General features: G+C 36.3%; 1 protein-coding gene across 1 annotated transcript; it reads right to left on the bottom strand.

Moving 5' to 3' along the window:
- Window positions 1–7776: 7776 nt before the first annotated feature.
- On the bottom strand, window positions 7777–22438 carry ZNF831 (zinc finger protein 831). The gene is made up of 6 exons (XM_009577231.1): window positions 22349–22438; window positions 13571–17849; window positions 12560–12702; window positions 10729–10892; window positions 9892–10043; window positions 7777–8628 (listed from the first exon to the last, which is right to left on the bottom strand). Exons 2-6 carry the CDS (start codon window positions 17843–17845, stop codon window positions 7777–7779), a joined length of 5586 nt encoding a protein of 1861 aa, XP_009575526.1. The 5' UTR covers window positions 17846–17849; window positions 22349–22438.
- Window positions 22439–23313: the final 875 nt, after the last annotated feature.

Here is a 23313-nt window from a genome sequence, read left to right as displayed (position 1 = left end):
CCCCCACGCTTTGAGGAGCTCTTCTTACACAGTGTGTTCTTGATGAATACAAAATGGAACATCTGGTAGACTTAGCAATAAAGGCAATGCAATTACATTTTAGTAACTGTTCCAGCTTGGATAAATTTTCATAATGCATTAGTCACTACTATGTGAATTAAGGTGGAGAGAAATAATGGATGTAGGCATATAAACAATGGATGTAGACATTGTGTCTGATTCTATGAATGACAGGGATATCTAAGAGAAGAACTGCTTGATCGCATTCTCTGGCGACCTCCTGTGTATAATTATTTTGTACAGTAAGTGGCTGTGTTCTAGCTTCACGTTAAATATCCCAGAGGAGGTATTTAGAAGATGTAACTGCAGTGGAACGTTCTCTGGCTGTATTTTCCTTCTTTTCAGTTTAAATCTTATTGCAGGACCTATTGTTTCCCTAAAACATTTTACCAATTCCTTTCCTTCCTAAAGGGAATTCTTCCTCTGAGCATTTCTAAGCAAATTCTTCCTATCATATGTTTCAGTCAAGCTTTTCTCCTGGTTATATTGGTACATCGTCACTGAATTTAATTGGACGATATTGGTGTAATTGAGAGCAGAAGATTGGTTCCTTTAATCTTTCTGCGTAAGTAATCTATTTCCCCCATCAGTTTTTTTCCCTGCTTGGAGTTTCTTCAAATTTGTCAACATCTTCAGGGTAAGGAGGTTATCCCAGTTCTAATAGCACATGAATTCTTTTTGAAGCACAGAACATGTTTCCGCAGGCATGTTATTAATTACGGATATTTCCCTAATTCCACTTCTCTGACTATTGTCCAACAGTTCACATCTGCCCATCCACATCTGGTACAAATGAAAAAAAGTTTTTGTGCTTTTCATATCAAACATGTAAAAATGACCATTTTGCTTTTGTTCTTATTTTTAAATCAAAGTTTGTAAATCCTTTTTATATAATCTCTTAAGCTTTATAATATTGCACAGGATGAGGCAGCTTTTTTATGCTTTACTTAGCTATATTTAATTTCTTGCTTCTGGAAAACTAGTGATTTGAGGTCTGAGACCTTTGTATCATTTCCCTTTTGAACATTTGCTCCGTTTGGAGCTAGCATAACTCATAACTAGAATCAACAAGGTTATGCAGAACTTCTTCATAAGAGGGATGAGTTGGAATAAAAACCACTCGTGGGCTGCAGAGGCTGTGATGATGTGTTTTATGCTTGTATCGCCTTCCATTTGAGGAGCTCAATGCAAATTATCCTCTGTAAGCAATGGGAACATTAAGAGGCATTGTACAGTTAATGGTCAAATTACTTTTTAAGAGGTGTAATTTTCCCTGTTCCTCCTTCCAGCCAGCCCACATAAACGTGTATGTGCACATAGGTATCTAAATTGCTAGTTGTGCCAATCTCGTAATTGCGTTTGTACATACAGGTTTTGAGATTTGAGCTATTATAGCCCTGGCTTAGCTTCCCAGTAAAGTATTCCTTTTCTCAGACTGTGGTTTCCTAACATAGGTAGGAACAACCCTGGCTCCCTTTCCCCTATTTAGTTGCTAACCTAGGTTGCTGCCAAAGCATGCTATGGAAATAAATTTTGTTCTTTTCTTTTTGCATTAACCATTTTGATGGAGAGGGTTAAGTTTCTGTAATGGCTTTCATCTGACTGACCCTGTCATACTCCCAGCTGTGTATTCGAGACAAAATGTTTTATTTGGGAATGTACAATTAAATGAGAAGGATGTTTTCAAGAAAAATCTGAATATGATATGTATAATAAAGAATGATAAATCATGAAAAGATTTTTAGATATAAACACTGACTATAGCTCTATCAGTGTAAAAAGAGTGGGGAGGGCTGTTGATGTGACCTTAATTTTGCCCTGTGAATACCTCTGTAAGTGTAAGAGGCTTTGCTTTGCAGAGGTTAAGTGTAATTCAGAAAGATACATTGAAGCCTGACTCCATAAAGGCTTAGCTGTCTACGTTTGTGTAGAATGATTGACCTCATCAGCAGTACTACTGAACCTAAGTAGCATTCAAAGACGTCTGGAAAACAAGACCGCAGTAGGTTATGAAACAGAGCTCCCACGGCTTTCATCCAATTGCTCATTTTGTTAATGGCATAAGAATCTTTGAAAAGAATCAGTCTAATATATCTGAACTAGCTCACTCTGAACCACTTCCAGTCATTGCTGGATTAAGTACATAATCTTAGTATTATATCCAATGTTGTACTTAGAATTGCTTGTTTTGTCAATCAGTGAAACAAAAACATGCTGCAAATGCATATACACAAAACTTGTGATGCTTAAAAAACTGCATTATGAATTAATTAATTGACTGTATTAGAATCACCTTGTTTTGTTTTGTTTTTTAAACCATAACAATCATTAGGGACTGATAATGAGAATTATACAGTGTTTTTTTTAAGGCCAAAATAGTCTATAAGCCCCTGGCACAAGAATCCTTTTTGACTACTTTGCAGAGCACTCACAAATATGTTCAGCTGAGTCTATCCCTTGTTTAACTGGCTCTCGTAGTTCTTCTAAACTCAAGCATTACATAAATACAGAACATATTTAGGCAGTTGTCGTGAGTAATCAATAGGTACATTGACTTTAACTGTGAGAAAGAAAACTGCTTTTTTATATTTAAGTACTGCTTAAACTTAAGAGAAAGGCTTGTAACCGAACTGTGGTAACATTACAGTTCCCTGGAAGACACAGCTTTTAAGTTATGTGCTTCTACGTGACATCTATCCAGTTCCACCAGGACACTTTAAATGTGCGGTTAAAATCTCACAATATTTTAACATCTAAAAAAAATAATATTGACCTTTTCATCCATGTGACTTTTGTGGAATGCTAATGGTAAATGACAAATACAGGCCAGGAGTCTTAATCTGCAGCCATAATTCCACGCAAATCCTTAAGGTAAAATTAATGGTTTAGCAAAGCTACTTAACTACATGAAAATGATTATAATCTAAACATTCATGAATAGGAACAAATTTGGTTGTGTAAATAAAACATAGGCAACATAAAAAAACAGATATACATTGCGAGTAATGCAAAACAAATGTGTTTAGATACCACTCTCTGTGTGTATCAGTAGTGTATATACAGCCACATAAGTACTAAATATTTTAGGCATGGTGTTTTGGGGAAGCTATTGACAAACTAGAATTTATGAATAAAAAATAGGGCTGGAAAGAAAGACTGTTCCGGCCCTAAATAATATCATACTTATAATAAAAAATACTTGCCTAAACTGTTACGGAAGTTCCCAAGTGATGAAGAGTCTATAACCTCCCTGGGTTATTTGTTACATGCTTAGTTGCTCCTTAAGTAGGAAGCTTTTCTTAATACTTAGTTTATATGCTGCAAATTAAGCCCATCATTTCATATCCTCCCAGAATGGATGTGGAAGACAGATGATTATGATAGTCTTCCCACATTCTTCTACTGAACTTCTTTGTGCATATTTCCTTAATTTTCTCTTCTGATAGCTAGCCAGCTCTTGTATATCTTTTCTCATAAATTATGTATTCAAGGCATATCTTTATATTTTTTTGTGATCTCTGGGCTTGCTCTGGTTGGTTCGCAGCCCTCTCATCCACCCTTGTGCCTGAGTTAAGGTTTGCCAGACAGATCAGTGAACGATCTATAATTAATAAGATTTAATATAAAAGTTTGAAACAATAAGAAATAGTTCGTTCACATCTGAAAGAGGGAAAACCTGAAACATCCACTTATTTGCGGTCTATTTGAGTAGAAGTAGGTGTTGAATACAGATCTTATCAGTGATCAGCATTCCTTATTAATTTGCTTCCTTCGATAGAAGGAGGGAAAAGTTGATGAGATACATTATTGCACAAAGGAATTTCAAATTTGCCTATAGCAAAGCAATGATGCATCAGAACTGCTGCTGACTTTGAAGGATAAAGAAACACAGATTTTTCTCTGTGCCTGGTGCCCTCATGTGGCTTTGATGTTCAGCTTCTTGCAGATTAATTAAATACATCACTGCATGGCTGACACTTCTGCAGTGTAAAAGGTAGAGAATAGTTTGCCTGTATAGCCTTGTATGTTTTTCTGTGAAGACAGCATCTTCTGGAAAGCCAAAATATGCTGTTTGCCATATGGCCAGTTGGATTTGGATATGCAAACTCCTTGAGTTCCCTAACTTAAACCAAGAACATTTCTCACAGTCTTCATGCATTGGTGTACGTGATTCAGACCTTACTCCTCCAAGAGTTGTTATGGCTAAAAAGATTTGTGCTAGAGTTGCTACTTTCTTTTGTGATACTGTTAAAAATGCCACCATAGATCTACTGGTGCTTTTAAAGATTTTTTGGTTTTCAACTCTAATGTTAGGTCAGATTTTTATACTGCATACTGAGCTAAAATATCAAGGATTACTTCTGTCAGGAAATAGAGTTTAAAATATACTTTCTCAGCTAACTTAAAATTGTCCCATTTTTCTTCCAGCTGCAGCTGCGGTATGACAAAGAAATTTCAATATTTAATGCTGTAAAATATACACAGGATAAATGTTTCTTTGCACAGCACTTCTGAATCTGTCATTAAACTATTTCTAAATTACTGATCTAGAAATTCCACTTTAAAACATCATTTAGCCACAAATATTATGCAAAAAACTTTATATAGCATATTCATTACATGTCCATAAATTATAATAAAAAAACTCTTGCTCAAGCAAGAGGTGAATGTAGTTGCTGTGGGGGCTGCTGGTGTGGTTTGATGCAATGGCTTTCTTGTACTGTGCTTTCTAAAGGCACTTATCAAAGCTTTTCTTTACAGCTGGATCAGATAGATTTAATAGGTATGGAAATTTCCCATTTTCTCTAAAAGACTATACATTTTTAGGAGACTGCAGAATTTGGAAACATTTGAAATTTTACTTTGTCAAATTTTTGGATGGAATGGCACAGAATTGAAAATTCTGCTTAAAAATTTGAAAAAATCACTTTCTTGTCATCCATACTACTATTTACAAAGATATATAGGGAGTTCGAAAATGAAGATGGGAAAAGATCTGAAGCTAAAGCAGCTGAAACCACGCATATGCCTTTTTGTTAGTACGATTATCTAATGAACGTATTCATGCAAGTACCTGCGTGACAGCACTTGTATAGCCTTTAATAAAGCGTGCCCAACAGTATTGCTGGGAACACTGTGACTTGTGTATCTCTGTAAGCATTGCGTTTCTTTTTCTCATGCTTTTTCCACAGATTCAGGATCCAGCTGTAACTTTGAATGATTCCATCAGAAAAAAAGTTCCAAAACTTTGAATGGTTCAATATTGTGGCAATATTGATGGCATCTCCTCCCCCTCCCTCTTCCCTCTTCTTTTCCTCTTTTTCTCCCAAATTGGAGTTATATTAGTGGACTTTGAACTCACACCATTTAAATTCTTTGCACCTGGGGTTCACCCAAATACCTCTCCAGTTTGTCTTGGAGCACAAATACTGAACAGTGCAAGAAAGATTTCAAGACAGTCTTTTCTTTGGTCTTTCTTCTCCTTGTAATACCAAACCTAGGGAAACCTGTCATATTAGTGATGTTACCAACATTTTTCTTGCTTATAATCTCACTCATAAGTTTCCTGAGTAACATGTTAGTTCTGCTAAGGTTTGAGGTAGACTAAGAAATTTAGCATAATTGCTACTAAAAATCATTAAATGTTAATATGCTTGAACTATAATACTAGTGCATGTACTAAGATCTTCATGTTTCATTTTTATTAAGATAAAATAATTTAACAATATAAAGAGAAAAATCTAATATAAAAACAACCTGCAGCTATATCATTCTTTTCAGCTGTATCGTTCTAAACAAAACAGTATTTTTTGTACTGTATCTCAGTCAACAAAATACGCAATTTGCAGTGCCTTGTCCACCATTGTTGATGCCATTCATTCTTCAACTATATGCTCGTGCTTGCTGAGCTCTAAATACCAAGCTTCCCAAGTTAAGGAGGCTGTTATTTCACCTTATCCTCTCATTGTGTGGTATGTGGAGATAAAACTGAGGTTTACAGAAGTCTACCATAAAGTGTAGCAAAAGAACAGACCGGTTCACTGTATGTCTGAGCTGCAAATTCTGATCACAACCCAACAGATTAGTAGTAATACTATTGTTATAAAACCTGAGCTCTTGGTAAATGAGAAGTAAAGCAGGAGAATAAAAATGCATAATTCCTTAAACTAATATTCCTAGATTTTTTCCTTGCAGTTTTGACACCAATTATTGTAACTATTGTACTATTGTAACATTTTTAGAAAGAACATTTTTGATGGTTCATCCTCTATTCTGAAAGAGTAGATTTTTTTCCTAACTTTTTTTTTTTTTTTTTACACATTAGAATTAGGAATTGGTGTAATATTTTGATCATGAATTTTGTTTTCTGTACCAATAATAAATTTATGAATATAATTTGAGGCTAACGGTGAAGCTCTGTCTGGACAACCTCAAGTCTTGTCATGTTTGTAAGACATCTGAAAACACAGGAATCACATGGGACTTAGCACTTGTTTTATCTCTGTTAGCTGTTTTGGCATCTTTTTGCACATATGCATTTATTTTTCTCGTGTAATATACTAGATTTCTTTGTGGGTATGATCTATATAAGCTTACCTGTGCATGATTAAAGTAAAAGCAATTCTAAATATCCCGCGTAGGTTAATCCATAAAACCCTATGTATGATGCACAATATAAGAACGGTAGAAGTATAGAATTTGACTACAATGTAGAAGTGGAATGTTTTTAATGTTTATCAGTTTAATCAAGCAAGTGAATACACTTGGTGAAATTAAAATATCTAATTATTTATTCACATAGAAACCAGTAAATTTTAGGGTTCGTAGCACAAAAATTTTTGTTAAAAAAAGAAAACAAGCTATGCCATATAGCTTCTTTACTCTCAATAAAATAGCATCATTGCAGTTCAACTTAAGATTACAATAAAAATGAAACATTCCAGATTACATTGGTTGGAGCACAATGTGATGAATATAATGAGAAAATCCTTGTCAGACATTTTACCACAAGGAAATATCAATAGCTAACACCCATATTCTCCAACTAGAAATCAAGAATATTTGAGTAGATCTTGGCATAAAAGTCACAAAACAGAAAGCAAAGCATACTTGTGTTATTTGTCACAAAGAAGCATTGACATTTATGCAACACGGAAAAAGATCAGCATTTTTCCAGACTCTTCCAATATCACGGATACTTAGGGAACAGATCTTCCCCTTAATGCCAGTGTATCACTCCCAGTACAGATGGCAGTGACTGCAAGACAAGAGGAGTATATAGAAGAGAATACATCCATACCCTTCCAGGAAATCTTAGCTCATATACTGAGGAAGCTGCTGCTATATTATTGTTAGTAGTAAATAAATACACTGCAGCCTTTTAATAATACAATCACTTGCAGCTAGCACTTGTGGGAATTACGTAAGACTGATAAGAATGTTAACAATGCTGGAAACCCCTCATAAACACAGGATTACCACTCGCATTTAAATGTGTGATGCCAGCTCCCTCTTTGCTTCAAATAAGCTTTTTTAAAGTCCTTGACAGACTTTTAAAGTCCTTGAAAGAAAGGACTCTTCAGAAGAGAATGCCGCCTATTGCACAGAGGAATGGCTTTTCTGATTTTAAGGTGCTTCAGAAATACAGATCAAACATCTGTAGTATTTCCTTCTGGAATGGGCCATCATACAAGCATCTGGTTAGCAGCCTATTTGCTATATTTCTATAACAAGCCTATCTTCATCATCACTGCTAGGTTCATCATACTCAACTCTGGTTTGCTTCCTCATTATCTCTAAACCTCTCTTTTTGTAAGTCTTGGAAGGTGTTGCAGAGTAAGTCTTGAACTCGAGGGACCTGAGAGTAATTGGGGGCTTTTTAAAGGTAGTAGTAGCTGTTTCATGTTGCCTTCCATAGCTATTTGGCTGCAGGTGGGTTCCATTCTTGTCAGCACTTCCGTGAAGGTCAAGGATTTTTTGAGAAAAGTTTGCCCGCTCTATGCGTTCTATACTGGGTAATACAGCCCTTGTGACTGACTCAGGAAGAGACTCTGCTTTTGATCCGCATAAATGTGAACAACCAGGCTGGGAACTGGGAGTTGAGTTTTCTTTTGGAGATGAATATGTGTTTTCTTCAGTTGGAGGTTTTTCCCTTCCTGAGGCCTGGATCACCGGGTCTAATGTACCTCTTTGACTCTCTGACTCTACATTTAGTATGTTTTCCTGGCTTGCTTCTAGATGTAAGGAAAGAGGACCAGTAGTCTCTGAGTTTGTGCTGTCAAGCTGGTCATCTGTGCCTGTATTTGTAAAATCAGAAGGGCGAGACCAAAAAGGAGATGCCATTGAGTCACTCTGAACATTTGGCTGTGACTCCCCTGGGACAGATCGCTGAAACACAAGTGGTTGTGTCACTAAACAGCAGATTTCCACATCACTGCTGACTTGCTGCATGGCTGTATTAACTGTGGATGAAAAGGAATGAGCTGTCATAGATATTTCCAGAGGAGCTGTAATGTTCTGAAAAGAGAAGTTTGTTCTTGTGTGTTCCCTGATTTGCCTAGAAATGTCCTGTAGAAATTAGGGGGAAAAAAGAAATTTACATTTAAAATTTTCAATCCAGAGCAATTCCATCCTTTATAAAAGTGCAATGATAACTAAATTGACTATATCGGTAGAAAACATTTACCTCTGCTATAACTCATATCAACTGAGTAATTAAGCATAACGTCAACCTTTATTTATACAACTGTGATTATATTTGCACTCTTTTTTTTTTTTTTTCATTACTGCAGACCAAGTTACTCATCTCTCTTTTGATGAGAAAACTTTTTTTCTTCCAGTGAGTATGGGACGTTTAGTAAAGGATTTCTTTTTCCTCAGGTGTTTTTTTTTTTCTTGGTTAGGTGACAGATCATGCTGGTAATTTATGGATGATAGGGGTTAGGGTTTCAAGCTGCATTCTTATGTACTGTCTAGGATGACGTTCTTTTCATTAAGGTATTTTAATATACATATTGCAACAATGTTTGTGCAATGTAGGGGGGAAGGTTTGTGATGAGTCTGTAAGAAATATTACAATGTCCGAGGTGGTAAGATATGTGTAGGAAATAAAATTACTTAATAAAAAACACTTAAAGGATTAGGTTCCTAAATATGATACTGCTTATGCTACATGAAGAACCAGTGCTCATGCTACACAACAGCAGTCTGGCTCAGTAGCTTTTGTCTTCAAGTGTGGCCAGCAGAAGTCTAGGGAAAAGTATAAGAATTAGGATAAGCATAGAATACTCCCAGAAGCTGTGCTGACGCTGCATACAGCAGCGTTGTGTGCAGCATGTGCAGATGTGTCTAAGGCCCCTTCTGGCTAATGCAGCTATTGGTAGCATTGAAACCACAGCAGCACTGGCTTCCACAAAGGCCTAAAGAAATTCAGTTGCGACGCTGGGTGCACGTTCTTCCCACCGCTACGTGGCCATTACTACCCTCCCCACTTTTCTAGTTTCAAGCTTACTTGTTTCTGTCTCAGGATACTCTGTGCTACATCTACTGGCACCTCTGACATCAGTGCTATTCGATCCTCTGACAGCAAGCACGAGAAATATCCTTTTAAATTGATTGTTTAATTGTTCTTTTAAAAAAGCTAATTCTAACATTAGTAAGTTTTCATTATATTTTAACCCCCAAAATACCTTTAACACATTTTTAAATGTGACACAAAGTAGTCTCAAGTTGAACTTTAAAACAGCTGAATATAATTCAAGTTTTAATTACCAATATCTTTTTTTTTTCTTTTAATAAAAAGCAATACATGAATTAAGGTACAATACCTACTTTTTTATCCATATTGTCTTTTTGTTTAACATGGTTTAGATTTTCAGTATGGGAAAAGATTCCTGAGTTATTCTTTCCTTCTTTTTTCCTTCTGCAAAGTGGCTTGTCTGAGGTGGAACAAGATGTGTCTTTTTGCTGTTGTAGGTAATTTTCTATTGAAAAGAGGTTGAAGAAACTTTTACTTTGATTTTTATTCCCCCACATGCTAGAACTTACTAAATTTCTCATCATATCACTGAACTAACTTTTACTATTTTCTGTAAATGTTTATTCTAAGCCTGACACATTTTCTCATTTACTGTATATGTGTTTGGTTTTTGGTTTTTTTATTGGCCATTACTCTCCTGCAAAGTAATAGCTATTCATATCTGCTATGAACGAACACAAGGTATTGTCCCTGCTTCCAAGATGGTTGTGGCATAAACATCATTTGCATTAATACTGCTAATTACATGGAGGAGTGGTTATTGAAACACAGAAAACAAGTCAACACACCAAACTCATTTCACACTGCAAACATACAATCTTGTTTCAGAAACTGATAAAGATCAACCTTAAAACTGTTTAGGCTTTTAGTGGAAGGTTATTTTGAGCTATTTCTTTTAAAAATGCCCTCCTAATTGTCAAATTCACATATGCAAGTATGTATATGAAAATCGTTGTGTGTTCAGTTCTGAAAATGTGTGAGATGTTTGTATTTTTACTCACAGAACATACTGAAGGGCAAAAGTGATTTTGCAGTTCTATGTGGAACAGGTGCATATCAGAGATACTGCTAACATTCATTATCTTAAAAAACAAACATTCAATACATTAAAAAATATTCAAAATACTTACCTTGTACCTTTGATTGAGGAGAATGGCACTTCTTATACTTATTAAATTTACAGGGTTGTGATGAATAGCCCTTTTTCAAAGCATCCAGGGTTCTACTTGGAAAACAGTGCCGCTTGCTTAGCCGGTTCAACTGAGCATATCCATGTACATGCCTCCCTCTGTACCTGCATTGCCAATGGCATTGAAAGGATAAAAAAATATGTGCTATTTAAAAGCAGCCAGAGTAGAATAATACCACATCATCAGGTAAATTTAAGTCTAACAGGAATTTCCTACTGTGAAGGAGATGTTCATTTATGTCGACTCAAAAAAAAATCGGGATTTTAGGCAAGAGACCCACAATTATTTTATTAAATGTTTCCTCAGTAGGATTCAGTAAATCCTTGGTTTGCTAAGAGAAAAGGATTCAGGAATAACAGATTCTTTTTCCTATATCTGGAATTTTAAAACAACATACTTCATAAAGACTTGAATCACACAGGCATCACCTGAGACTGCATAGTTGTTGGCTTTTTGCTTTTCATTTCACTTCTTTTGTGCTACCTATTCATCATCACTAATGAACAACATAAGTATTTCAGTTATTTAGAAAACTCATGCTGAATAATCAACTCTGCTTTGTTTTCTACTCTAGCTAGATCTTTCAGTAACTCTTAATGATTGAGATTAAAGTACATTGGAAGGTCCCATTCATATATCGATAGAATCAGTCACTATACACAGAGTAGTAAGTAAATCTAAAAGGACGTGCTTATTCAGGTGTTTGGTGTATTAGAAAAATATATTACATTTAAAGATTAATAGTTTGGCCAGTTAGCTACTAATATGTACGACCTGAGCTTTCAGGACACTGTACTTAATTGAGTCCCTGTACTTATTTGATATAGCCAAATACATAAATTCTGAGACCAGCAGGGAAAACAAAACAAAACAAAACACCACCCAAAAACCAAACCAGAAAAAAGTCCTAGAAGAATGTCACTAGACTGGATAACATAGACCTGACTCTTCTATTTTTGTTCTTATGATCCTTCAAAATTGCAGTGCTGTTTGCCAAACTAGACATGGTGATTGAGTTACTGACACTGATTTGTCCACAAGGGAGTCAGTCTGTCTGATTTTGGTCATGAAATAAAGTAAGAGGGATGTATGCACACAATATGTGTTTCTTATTGAAGCAATTCATCAGACATTCTGCTACTCCATACTCTTGAAAGATTAGAGGCTAAATCTTCCACTGATATGAACTCCTGTTAAATACAGAGAAACTGCGCTGATTGATACAATGTGCCTTTGACAGTTTTACACTCAAATTTCTTCCGTCTTTTTATTTAAACCAAATGATCTTTTAAACTACAGGTGGTTTTGTTAGATTGTGCTAGAACTCGATATTTATTCTTCTGCATTCTCTTATGAATATAAGTTCAGGATATAGATCTTCTGAGGACAAAAGGGTCTCGCACACTGCTTTTAACTGTAACAGGATTAAAAACTGGTTCCCTTCAAACAAAAGTAAATGCTGACAATTTTGGCAGATAAGAATAATTTCTAAAGCATAGTGAGGGTCAATTGACCAGTCATCATCTTTCTTTGGTATATGTCTGTTTTGCTTAGAAAAGTCTGTTCCTGAGAGTAAACAACATACTGATATTTTTTATAGTTACCTTTGTGGAACTAATGCAATGTGGGAATAGCTCTTTCTGAGAGATGTATTTTTTCCCCTGCTTTTAACATGGTTTTGGGGGTGACATTTTATTTTCCGTGGACTTTTTACAGCCATTTTAGCAAAATTATGTTTGTATCTAGGGAAGCTGAAAACCATATTCCTTACCATTTTGGGGTGACTTTAATCTTTTTCTGTTTGTGGCTCCTCTTGAGTTTATTTGTTGAGAGTTTTTCCTTTTTGCAAACTACTGTTTTCTTCTTTTGCTCTGAAATATTTCTGGAAGCATCACCAGGAGCTGCTGAGCTTAACTGTTGAGAATATTGGAAAAAAAAATGAAGTACATGAAAATTGTGAATTACATTAACTGAGAGATGGGAAATCTATGCTCTATACTAGTAGCACATAGTAGTTAAATAGCACAACTCTGAATTTTTCCTGGAATTTTTGTGTTAGTTTTTTTCTAACCACTTTGTCCATCTACTTTTATAAAACAAAATTAAAACAACTCACTGCTTTTGTGGATCTTCTTTCATATGTGTATGTGTATGTTTTTTCATATTCTTCTTCCTATATAAAAAGTAAGCTTAGTCTTACAGAGCTGTTCTAGGACCTGTACAGATAGACTAGTCTATCTTCACTGACCTAAAAAAGAAAAGCTTTCAAGCCTTAAACACTTTACAGCATATAAATGCAATTTGGTTTTGTTGACATTTCAGTGTATCTAAACGATGAGAGATCTAGTACACAGTCTGTCTTTGACTCCAAATATCTCCAAGTATAATAAAGTCTTGACATTAATGGTCTATTTAAGTCCTACTCTAATACAAATATTCATTTAAAATGAAAACAGTGAAATACATATGCTGTTACAGAAGAATATAAAATATACTCATAAGGGGAAAAATCAAGAAATAGAAATACACTCTTCTCACTAGACAGCATTCCTACTGAAATTCCCAAGTGAAAGAAACTTAAATATTCACACAAAAGTATGTATTTTTCATACATCAAATAAATGTGTAACTTATCTTATAAAAACATAAATTGTAAATTCTGTATCGACAAATGCCTGTAAATATCCATAAATATACTTTTGATAATTCTTTTATTCTTCTAATAAGAGGGGAGGGTTCAGCCAATTCCTCTTGAGAAGGAAAATAGGATTATTAATATTACCTCCTGCATCTGTTGTCCTTTAGAAAAGGATGAAACCAACGTTTTTAAACTCCTGTTTGTTAGGCCATATGCTACAGTCTTGCTAATATTTTTCATCTTGAAAATAGAAATATCGTATTTTGACAGTTTGCGTTCATTGCTAGATTCCTTGTCACAGGTGTGCATAGAGGAATAAGCAGAGTCTGCATTCCCCTTCTGCTCAGCAGGCAGAGGAAGGCTTCTTGTTAAACAACACCAAGTTAATCGAGGTTCAGCATTTAGTGATGGGAAGGTGCTCTTTGTGCTCGATACTGTTAAACTTCCAGAGTAGCAAGTCAGATTATTATGGGGTAGCGCTGGGAATTCTTTACAGTGAGTGGTGAGACTATGGCAATAAAAAGTGCCAAAAGAATGGCAAAAATAAGTGGGGTTGTCTGTTAAACTCTGAGAATGCTGTGTATCCTGCAGTGTTGGTGAAATGTCCTTAAGAATGCATGGACTTCCACCTCTGTCCCATCCAATGATTGTTGGCTCTGCACCCTTGCTAGAAGCTGACGTCATTATCAAAGAGTCACTTCCTGAGCAAAGCTGATGCAAAACCTTCCTCTCTTCTTTGATGTCAGCTGATATGAAAAACCCACTTGTATACATAGAAGTAAAGCATATTTTCTTCTTTGGGGTCTGTGTAGAGGAAGTAGTTATGCTCATCCATTTCTCTTCTGTTTGCCTTTGACAGTTTAATTTATTTTTGTTCTGTTTGTTTTTCGAAGCATCTCTTATAATATCCTGCTGCCTGAAGTTTTGATTATAAAAGGTGTTATCCGCTGTGGTTAAGATATTTGTTGTTCCTGAATTGACTGGTGAACAAAATACTGGAGTTTTCCAGTTTGCATGTACGTTCCATCGTAGTTCTCCTTTGCTGGCCTTTTGTCTCACTTCAAATTTTAAAGGGGACCAAAACAGATCATTAGAATGAGAACTGAGTGATCCGCTGTTGGAAGAGCAGGGGGGGTTGGTTAAGGTGTCTGTCACAGATGTGCAAGGTGTAATCTTGTGTTCTGATCTAAGCAAAAGCGACAAATCTGACGCTCTCTTGTCTTGCGGCAATTTGAGGATATATTTTGGAGAAAAGGCATTTTGTTGTGAGACTGGAGTTAAATGACCAGATTGCAGATGATGAATTCTAGAAGACAGGTCAACACCATTGTCATCGAAAAGTACTTTTGCTCCTGTTTTCACAAGACATGTTTTGACATCTTTATCTGTTGCATTGTGCAAGGCAAAAGAATTGCAATCACTTCCCCTTAATTCAGGCCCTAAAAATCCCACAAATGAAGCTTTTGAGATACCTGCTGGATGTGAAAGAAGGTTAACATCACTATACTTAAGAGCTTTTGTGGGGAGTTTGATTGTTTTCATATACTCCACATTCTCAGTACTTCCAGTGGATTCATTAATTCCTGTGCTTAATTTTTGCTCCTCTGCTTTACTGGAGAATTTTACTGGTGCTGTGGAAAGACACTGAGTGCTAGTGCAATAGACTGTCTCTGCTTCATTTACCGCATTGTTTTCACTACTGGGACTAGGGCAGGACTTTGAAATAATGATTTGTGTCTTCTCCACTTCAAATTTCAGCTTTTTTCTTTCTGATGGTAAATTCTGGGATTTCCCTGCAACTTCTCTGTTGTTGCTGCAATGGACCCACAGGGGCGTCAGGGCATGCTGACCAGTTTCCTTATTCCTGCTATGGTTTCCATAATTGTCTGAAGTGCTTTTACAATCTGATTCAAATTTACTGGATTCTTTCCCAGGGCTTGGTTTTTCCCATTTGCTACTCTGTACTGGCAAGAAGTCATCATTCCTTCTGTTAGTGTTCAGCTGACACTGAGTATTTTGAAGCCTGAGCTCACAAGTGCTTGGAGCTAGTAATGTGCTGTTGCCACTTGTGTATTTATCTGTGTCACTGCCACTGAGGTCTTGGGAAGTTTTGCTCTTTACAGTTTGTGCACTAGCGTTTACTGAATGTGATGTCTCCGTTACGTAGGTTACACTGTCTGCAGTTTCCTCGGAGGACACATTCTGTAGAATATGATTACCATTAGTACAGGTTTCTGATTTACCAGTGTTTAAACCTTTTGTCCCATGGGAGGAAAGACTGTCACTCGCAGAGCCCCTGCCATCTCTTTCCTCAGTAATTTCAGTACTGCTGACTGATTCCTTTGAATCAGGAGTGAAGCTTGTAATACCTGTAATCTTATCCCCCCTTTGTTTAATTTTCTTAGCATTTTGACTGCTTTTCATTTTTTGATAGATTTTCTTAAATGTTTCATCTCCATACATTTGCCATTTTTCTTGAGAGAACATCTTTAACTTCCTTTGATTGTGTTTCTTATTTTTAGCACTGATTACTTCTCCAGCCCCAAGCTTTTTACTCCCTTGCAACTCCTCCGAAGGAGGATGATCAACCACGTTACTTAGTGGCAAATCATCCACTGCTGTTTGTCTGACTAGAGCTCGGGGATGGCTATTAGGAAAATCCACTGAATTTGCAGCAAGATTGTTGCTAGGCAGCAAACTAGCAGTGCCTGTATTTACAGACTGCTTAGTAAGAGAAAGTGGTTTTGAGCAACCTGCTTTGTCATGTGCCATTCTTGTGCCCTCCACAACTGGCAAAGAGTTGCTTCGTGTAACAGGCACAGTATCTATCGTTGTGGAGAACTGGGTGGGGACTGAATGAAAAAACATTGGCTTGCATTTTTCTAGGGGTGCAAAGGTAGATTTCGCTGAACAAAGGGAAAGATTCTTTTTCCTATTTACATCACAAGTTCTGATGTCAAAATGGAAAGAGTCTTTGTATGTATAAGGCATTGGCAGATCGATGCTTCCCTGTTTAGAAAGGACGGTTTTTCTGGGCCTAACGTTGTCTAACTGGGTATCATCCACCACACTTTTGTTATGAGAAATAAGTTTTGAAATGTGTTCTTCCAGCCTCTTTTTCTCTAGCATCAAGGCTGTAGCTTTCTCAGTTGCATCTAGCTTTGCACTGCTTCCGGAGGTACACCTTAAGCTGCTGAAGGCAGTTTCATTTTCCAGTTCTGTGCTGTGTTCATAGAGACTATGCAACGGGCTGGATGATGCCATCTGTTGTTCTGTACTATCAGAGCGTGACAGATACCCTGAGTCAGTGCTCTCACACTTCTTTAGCGTGCAGTCAAATGGCTTGTAATCCCACTGTTTTTCTGAAGAGGTTGCTTGCTGCCTTTGCAACTGAATATGCTTATTGGCAGGTGGAGTTTTTTGCTCCTCTATCTTCTTTCTCTGGCATTGACCATTTGGCAAAGCTCCTGGAGATGACAAACTTTGAGGTTCTCTTTCAGGAACCCCCTGATTAGCCTTTGAAGTAAAGGAATGATTTGTTGTTTCTTGATTTTCTGAAGCAAATGATGAATTGCTTGTTGCCTGCAGTGAAAGGTCATTAAGAAGTTTCTTAGTATCTGTTACAGCTCTGGTCTCTGAACTCATTTGTTTCATCTGTATCCCCTTGTCTTCACAGGTGCTACTACGTAGTTTTCTGCCTTGATGTGACGTGATGCTCTCTGTTGATTTCTTACTTTGCTCCAATATGCCACTGTTGTCAGAGTCTGAGGGCAGCCTGGTATTGTTGACATGTGTTTGAGTTCTTCTGTGTTTATACAAATTGCTTTGAGTTTTAAATGCAATACCACAAGTGGTGCATGGAAAGGGCCTCTCTCCTGTGTGAGAGCGAATATGTTTCTCAAGGACACTTGGCTTCAAACAATCTCGTCCACAGTGTTTGCAGATATATTTCCCAGCTTTTTTTGATTTTCCTGGGCTTCCAATAGATGCATTTACACAAGAATTTGGTGATGATAAAACTGGTAAAGAGCTCACTATGTTCAATGTTAGAGTTTGCCCAAGTTGTTTCTGAAAAACTGACTGAGGCTGATCTGTGCCTTCTGAAGGAAAAAGTGGATTCAGGATTAGAGGTATGTTACTGCTGTCTAGATTTACACAGCTCCTGCCACTCACTAACTGACTGACTGGCTGAAAGCATCCTGTCTGGACGGGCTGATACAGTGGTATGGTAAGGGCTTTTAGATACACAAGTTGAGACAGTGCTTGTTCCTGTTGAGGAATCACACTGCCTTGGCTGAGATCTGAAGAACCCTGTGCAGGCTGAAGAGAAGAGGTTGGAACTGGTCGATCTGCTGGTGCAACTGTAAAACCAGGCTGCTTCTGTGCCTCCATTTCAAAGGTTATCTGCCATATGCTCATGTATCTGTAAGGAAGGGGAGACAAAACAAGTAGGAATCTTCAGATAGCAAAATAAAATAAACACTTTCAGCTGCTGGACTGGGAAAGTTAGCAATTAAGAATATCACAAATCTTAAATACAGGCATTATACAGACAATAATTACTTCATTTTCCAATTGATTCATCTTTCATTTCTTAGCTAGGAATTAAAGTTTGGTACAGTGTAAAGATCATTGAATATTGCATTTAAAACCTACAATAAGTACCCAAAGTATTAGAAATAAATCTGAGTATCAGATTTGCAAATGAAGGCTCTCAGCACCCCAGAAATAATACAATTCTAATTTTCTGGAACCATATTCCCATTACATATTTGTACCATGTTTTTTAATTTAATAATTTACATTAATAAATGTTAATATAGAAACACAGAACAATTGAGATTAAAGGGACCTCAGGAGGTCTCTAGTCCAAACACCTGCTCAAAGCAGAGTTAGCACTGGGATCAGATGAGGTTGCTCAGGGCGTTATCCAGTCTGGTTTTGAAAACCTCTGAGGATAAAAACTGCACAGCTTCTTTGGGCAACCTGTTCCAAACACAGGACATTAAACATGGCTGCATATTATCTGTATTTACCCAATTTAAGTGAGCTAAGGCTAAACACATTGCAACAAGTGATGCAAAATGAAAATATGTGAACAAGGTGAAACTGATGTCCTGTTTTATGAGTGAGATTTACATAAATATGTACAAAGTAGAAAAGATGGTATCATAGGAAAATAGTGGGATAAATTAAAGCTGTCTTTTGTGTAGCCCAAATTAATTTTGATTAATTAAAGGCGATATTATGGTATACTACTTATTTTTAGATGCTTTCAATGCCAGATAAAAACATTTTGTAGACACAGTTTTTGGAAAAAGTGAACGTATTCTTATGAAATCTGTCCAAATATATTCAGGGTTGGTGCTGGTCCAGACTACTTCTTATTTTAACAAAAATTTGTCTTGTCTTTTTTCTTTCTTAGAAACAAACTAGGAAACTATCAAAATAAGCTAGTTGAAAATGGAAGAGCTGATAGAGGCATCAGCATAACCTCTTGTAATTATAGTTTGGGTGAAAATTAGAAGGTGATCTGTGAATGTTTATTCAAATTCTTGTTCAGCTATACTCACAGCTTTGTATCCATTGGCTGCTATGAGTAATAGGCTGTTCTTGTACAAACAGTCATAAAACCCCTGTTTGAAATAACATAATCATTGGCTAATGTGAAATCTGCAATTTGTTGTCTTACTGCATAATCTGTAGTGGTGTTTCTGTACCTTCCTTGCATCATTTTAATAGGTGATCATTACTGGGAAACAGTAAAAAAAATTACTCAAAAATGTTGTTTGAAATTTAGACTGGTTCCATACGACACACACACTCTGTTATTCAAAGCAAAATCTCTGTTGCATGTAGTTACTGAGAATTTTGCAAATAATTCATATAAAGGAGAAATGGCAAACTCAATGTAATTGTTTTTGAGTATTCCTCAGTTACTATTAGAGCAGTTAATAAAGCTGGTAAGTTGATATAAAGTTGCATGGAGATCCAAGAGAGGTTCTGTTACTTCACAACTGAAAATTATAGCATCTCATTCACATCACATGAAAAAAATGGGAAAATAACTTTCTATTAATGATCAGATGGAACAGGTTAAGGTCAATGAGTTATGTGCTCAGTAATAAATGTAATTAGCATCTCAGTAAACAGACTAGGAATTCAGGTAGTTTTCATATTAAATGTATGCACCATTGAAACTGAAAGATAAAGCCATCCTCTTGGTTATCAGTCTTCTGCAAAGGAAAAGGTTTTGCATATTAGGATATTGCCTTTAATCCCACTGATTATTTCATCCCTATGCGTAGCTCACAATGCAACTGTAAATACTTGTCTCCTTGAGCAACAGAAAACTAATGTACCAAGAACCCGGTACCTATTACTCTGTGCTCCTCATTCTGCACCACTTCTGGAAGTTCTGTTGCTGGCTGGCAACTAATGTTTCACAGCCAAGGCTTCTTCCAGTTTCTCTCTAATCTGCTTTGCTTATTGCAAGAATTGGAAAAGCGGAGTTAAAAACAGCAATGCAGTCCCTGGGATGTGTTCTCTGACTTTCCTTCTGGTCACGAGCAAGGCCATTAGCTTCTCTGCATGCATTACATGCATCAACAAAACTGCTGGTGAGCCACTGAAGCAACTGAGTTGCTACCAACTGCAGTGGGCTCAGGATTAGACCATTTATGGGAAAGGTATCAATGCCTGATGGTCTTCACCCAAAGATTTTAGTGTAATAAAAATCCCAGAAAACAACCTGTAAAATGAACTGATCTGTGCACAGCAATGTGTTAGATTTTGCCTTTTTTCTTTTCTCATTAATTTTATAAATCAAACTCAGTTATCAAGCATGGACTTTTCTTGTCCACTTCAGAGATTTCTACATGGAACAATCACTGAAGTGGCTTTGTAATATGGGTATTGACTATATTGATAAAAGAATGTTAAAAGAATATGGCTTGTTAAAGGAATTAAGTTATTATCCATATTCTGCAGTGTGGTTAACACTACGGGATAAAAGTGGATTTCTCTAATCTGCAAAGTGAGGTTATAGACATTTCAAGTCCATTTGAGATGGTTCTTAAGCTATACAGTCACCTTTATTTATAGCAGTTTAAACACAGCATAGAATAAAAACAGCAGCAAGTGGTAAGACATGAGCCAACGGTACTCATAAACTAAGCATGCAGTAGTTTTTCCAAAGATGTGAAAATAAAGAAAAGTTGAGGGGAAAAAAATACACTGCAGAGACAAGACTCAAAGAAGAAAAGTGAAATCTGAATACCATGTAGCTAGAACATCTAACAAGTACCACATCAGACGAAACAGATCATAGTAGCTATGCTCCCCGCTTTCCCCTGGAGAGAAGTGTGGAAATGTGGAATTTACATTTCCACTCCAACAAGCCTGCTCCACTGTCACAAAGTGTGTTCTCTCTTTGGATATCCTCACACGCATGCATATTGATGGGCCCTTCAAGGCCAGCCTGTAAGTTAGTAGGACGTGCAGTGGACAGATGTTTTTAATATGAATCCCGTAGTTCCAAAGTACCAGACTCTCTGTGTAATTGCACTTATTCTGTTAAGTTTCTGGGGCCCAAAATAGAGTGCGAGAAATTATTGTGAGAATCATTTCAGTGTTCTGTAATATTCTACAAAGAAAATACCTAAATGGTTACAGAAAATTTAAAGGAAAGTTTTAACTAGTGCTAAACAATTAAACTAAATGGTGATACACAATCTCATTACTTGTAAGAGTTTAATAATCCATTTCTACCATCTGTGGTAGTTTGCTGCTTTTCACAGCAAACAAGATACTTTCTTCCTAAGTGAAAGTTCTGTGGCTTGTATTCTACTGTGGTGAATATGATCATACTTTTCACATCTGTTGTTTATATACAAAAAACTCCACTATGTTTATTTGTACATTGAAAAAATAGCTTATGTCAAACTAATTCTACCCCAAGGCTAATTCTGAGTAGTCCTTGCCTAAAGGAGAAAAACTTCCTGTGTTAATTATCCCCCAGGCTCTGTTGACCATCTACCTGATGTTCTGAGCTCAATTTTTAACTTGTAGCATCAAACTACTAGTATAAAAACTTGATCCTAATTAGATAAGAAAGAATTTCCAATAAACAAATCTAAAAGCAGGATTTGGCCTGGCCAAAATTTTCTAAATTAGTTTCTTAAGCTATCAAAACTGGTCAATAAAATTCCATTTAAATACAATTATTTTGTTCCTAGTTTGAATTACACCTTCAGGTACACACCATAGGTAGGTCTGTGGAACACTGAAAACTCAAAAAGTGGAGTAGTTTCAGACAACAAATCAGCGTAGCAGAAACTGTCTTATTCTGTATATAAGAATAAGTATAAACTATTTTAGTAAGGGGGGTGGTATAAAAAAACCTCATTTAAATCCAATGTGTTCCTCTTTTCTATATATTTTTTTCCTTTATATATTTTATAAAATCTGCTTCATTTTATCAGCACTGTTATAATAATCTTGGATTATACAACCAAAAGATTTTTGTCTTCTGCATGGCACACATAAATGCTCTGTCAGCTGCCCATCATTATTAATAAAATCATTAAATAAAAATGTAACTACTTATTTCCTGCACTTACATATGATTTTCCTGCACTTACATACACCATTGAGAGGAGCATCATAGTCTTTAAGCAGATGCAGTGCTCAATCCCCTGGCTTGGTCTACAAATATAATCTGTAGACATGATAGAGTTAGTTTATTTTTGTAACCACCCAGAAGCAGCTTTTCAACGTTCTGAACATACATAATATACTATATTATACTGAAAGTCTTTGCCTTTTTTAAAAGCTTTTGGTGATGCCTACCTTAAATATAATACCAGAGAACATACAGAAGTGGAACCCTCTTTAGTCTGTAAATAATTTTAGCTTACATACCTTTTACTGAGCCAGGCATTTCAGCAAAAGAAGTCTCATTTCTGTCAATACTTGATGCAAGCAGAAAGAAACGAGGACAAAGACGTGAAACGGATTAGAAGTAGGAAGTTGGGTTTTTTTCTTTTTTTTTACATTGGTGTCACAGTAACAACCTTCAGAAAACAGGAAGAGATGAAACTGAAGAAAATGAAGTAGCATTTCAATCTCTTCGTATCCTTTATCATTATTCATGTAGGAATCTATAAACAGAATCAGCTGTCTTCGAAATGTAGGCATTTTGTACACTGCATTCAATTGTATCATTCAGTGAAACACACTGACACAGTGGTAGAATTTTTTAATTTATAACCCTAAAGGTAATTTGCTTATAACTTTACAGTAAAGATCTCTCTTAAAATGTGTTGGAAAAGAAAAGAATGGTGGAGAAAAGACACTTGCCACATGAAATGCTAAACTTATCCAGTGTGGGTATTATCCGCCACCTTCTTCTAATGGTGCCCTGCAGTAGGGTAGAAAGCAGTAACTGGGAGGGAAAATACTTCAAGAATGTTAAAAGTGTTTAGGTCATGCTCAACAAACCTCCCTAAAATTTGTGAAATAGGGAAAACGGGTTAGGAGACAGTCAAGAGGAGTGAAAAGATCATTTTAAGAATTTGGATTTTGTTTGTGGGTTGACTTCATAAAGAGTCCTCAGATAAAGCAGTCAGCAGAGCCACGGTGTCCTGTTATGGGGACAGCTGTTAGTTATGCAAACACCTGTTTAAAATATGGACTGGAATGGCTACTTCCTCCGCTGCTATTAGACTAAGTAAATCCCAAACTGGAATATGCATTCCCTATAATGTTACAAAATCAGCATATCTGGCCTGTAAAAATTCCTTATGAATGCTGTATTTTGGAAGATGTAGCTCTGAAGCTGGTTATAACTTACTGTGATGACTATCTGCCCAATTCAGATAGCTGCA

This window comes from Fulmarus glacialis, unplaced genomic scaffold, assembly GCF_000690835.1.
Source record: "Fulmarus glacialis isolate BGI_N327 unplaced genomic scaffold, ASM69083v1 scaffold40814, whole genome shotgun sequence".
Taxonomy (NCBI): domain Eukaryota; kingdom Metazoa; phylum Chordata; class Aves; order Procellariiformes; family Procellariidae; genus Fulmarus; species Fulmarus glacialis.
The sequence above is the reverse complement of the archived record's forward strand: the minus strand, read 5'-3'. Positions and strand labels throughout refer to the sequence as shown.